The sequence below is a fragment of the Gaeumannomyces tritici genome (genome assembly GCF_000145635.1).
Source record: "Gaeumannomyces tritici R3-111a-1 unplaced genomic scaffold supercont2.49, whole genome shotgun sequence".
Taxonomy (NCBI): Eukaryota; Fungi; Ascomycota; class Sordariomycetes; order Magnaporthales; family Magnaporthaceae; genus Gaeumannomyces; species Gaeumannomyces tritici.
The window spans coordinates 5,863-7,961 of NW_008804593.1; the positions used below are offsets into that span (position 1 = coordinate 5,863).

The 2,099-nt window shown below is 52.7% G+C and overlaps 2 protein-coding genes across 2 annotated transcripts; both read left to right on the forward strand.

The window, feature by feature from the left end:
* Positions 1 to 402: 402 nt before the first annotated feature.
* On the forward strand, positions 403 to 776 carry GGTG_13766 (hypothetical protein; the record flags this gene model as incomplete). Its single annotated transcript, XM_009231685.1, has 2 exons — positions 403 to 505; positions 640 to 776. The coding sequence occupies 2 exons, from the start codon at positions 403 to 405 to the stop codon at positions 774 to 776; spliced, it is 240 nt and encodes a 79-aa protein (XP_009229949.1).
* Positions 777 to 1,081: 305 nt separating this feature from the next.
* On the forward strand, positions 1,082 to 1,627 carry GGTG_13767 (hypothetical protein; the record flags this gene model as incomplete). Its single annotated transcript, XM_009231686.1, has 2 exons — positions 1,082 to 1,258; positions 1,607 to 1,627. 2 exons carry the CDS (start codon positions 1,082 to 1,084, stop codon positions 1,625 to 1,627), a joined length of 198 nt encoding a protein of 65 aa, XP_009229950.1.
* Positions 1,628 to 2,099: the final 472 nt, after the last annotated feature.

A 2,099-nucleotide genomic window follows, 5' to 3' on the forward strand; every position in this document is an offset into this window, starting at 1 on the left:
GCTCCCTGCACAAGCAACAGGCGCATGGCATTGATCGCACCAGCCTGGCCGCCGCATGCAGTGACAGGCCCACTTGACGCATCTAAACACAGAAGTGTTAAAGCACTCTCTCTAAAACTCCCCATCCTTTAAATACCCATAAAGCAGCCATAATGTCCTTATTCTCTAGCGTTTATTTACATTTGTCCAAGCCTTTATTTACAATCTTATCAGCTATAAGAATAACATAAAAAGCACCAACAAACAAACAAGCGGGAAAAAAATGGCGAACCAGTGCGTCCATGTTTGGGACCTGATCAAATCAGATACCAACCTGCTCCAGTGGTGCTGCGGATTCTGCCACGATGGCCCTAGGACATATATCTGGCAGTGTAGATACTGCACGGTCAAGGCGTGCCGCCAATGCGCCGGCGTCTAATCTCTGCCACAGCACGGCTCCCACCGGCCGGGCCAGGGCAGGCAACCGCGCTGGCGGAAATGTCACAGGCTGATGCGGCCGACCGTGGTGTGCAACGATATTCGGGAAGCCTACGGTAGCTAAGAGATGAGACCCTCTTCCAAAGGCATTCAGGAGTCGCGCACCTAGAGGTGAGCTTACGGTCTGGAAAGTTAACCCCTTGCTAACCCCTAAATATCCAGCTGGTCGCGCCTCGATCAGCTGGGGTTACAGGCGCGGGCAATTGGCCTGGCTGATGCTTTCCGCCGAAATGCCGATGGACTACGACCAAAACGGCTCGACCAGCGCGAGCCGCTCGGTCGAGTTCCGGAACCGCTAAACAATATACCCACTAGGCACCGACCTTCGACAAGGACGGCGGCTCGGTGGTCGTGGGGATGCAAAAGGGAGGCGCAACGAGGGGTTCAGGGGAAGTCGGGGATGGAGAAACGATTTTCCGGCTAGTCTTTAACTCGTTCCGCAACGGGCCAATAAAACGCGATAAGGCGCGATAAGGCGGCGCCAAGCGGGGCGGCGGAAATACCACGTGCGTGCCGTTGTGTCATAGCTTTGTGCCCCGCATGCCGCCCGACCTCAGCAGGTGTTCGATCCCGGCTCCGACAACGGCCACGTTCAAGATCCGTCATGGATCCCCCATTCAAAGTCGAGCGTTTGCCGGGTATGCGGGAAAGCGCTGATAGAGTCCGCTTTTCTGCCCGAGACATGACACCGGTGAAAGAGGGGGGAGGCCTATGGCGGTTGCCGAAGTCGTATCTACTGCAACCAGTGAAGAATCTTGCCTCGTTATACAACAGGGAATATGTAAGTCGACAGGTTTACCCGACTAATAACCGTGCTTTACGGCTGCTAACGGTGTTTAACGAGGTGTTAAGTTTAATACCATTGTTGTTGAACAAGTTAAAGCTAAAGGGCTAAACATTTCCTTCGATAACGCCATGGAGTGCCTTTGGGTCGAAAACGGCCTGGTATTAAACAAGAATCAGATGGTGGTGATCATTGTGCTTCCAAAGCCACTGGAGCATAAAATGCCACGAGGATTGGAAGCCTTGATTGACGACCACCCAACGCCGGAGGACCCGCAAAGGTTTGGTGCCGACGTTTAGAACAACGTTATAGGCTAGCAACTGCTAACCAGCTATATTTTAATAGCAGCCAAGCCGGGGGGCTTGATGGGGATCAGGTCGGAGGAACAATCGCTATCGAAACGCTGCGAAAAAATCCCACGGTTTCGCTTAGCAAGTCGAGAGTAAGCACCGGCCCCGAAGCCACCACGACCGTACGCGATTTTCAGCCCATAGAGCTACAAGCTGGTGACATCCTCCAGCTTTATGAAAACGAAGGTATCCACGTAACAAATGGGGGGATTGCTATGATGGCGCTTCGGTACAAAACGAAGTAACTACGTGGGAAAATAATCGGGAGCAAAACCATCCTGAGTATCGCTAGGTAGACTCTCTAAAAAGTCTATGCCCTCCCACCATCCGTTGTCTGGTTCAGGTATCTGGTTGCCATGCGAAACGTTAGCGAATAGGTGCAAAATTTGTGGCTATCGCAAAGGTTGGGGTAGTTACGTGCCGTGGCTTCGTTAAGTAGTTGGTCAGCTGCGGGAGGCACTGGATGCTGCGGGATTTCGGAGGCAGAA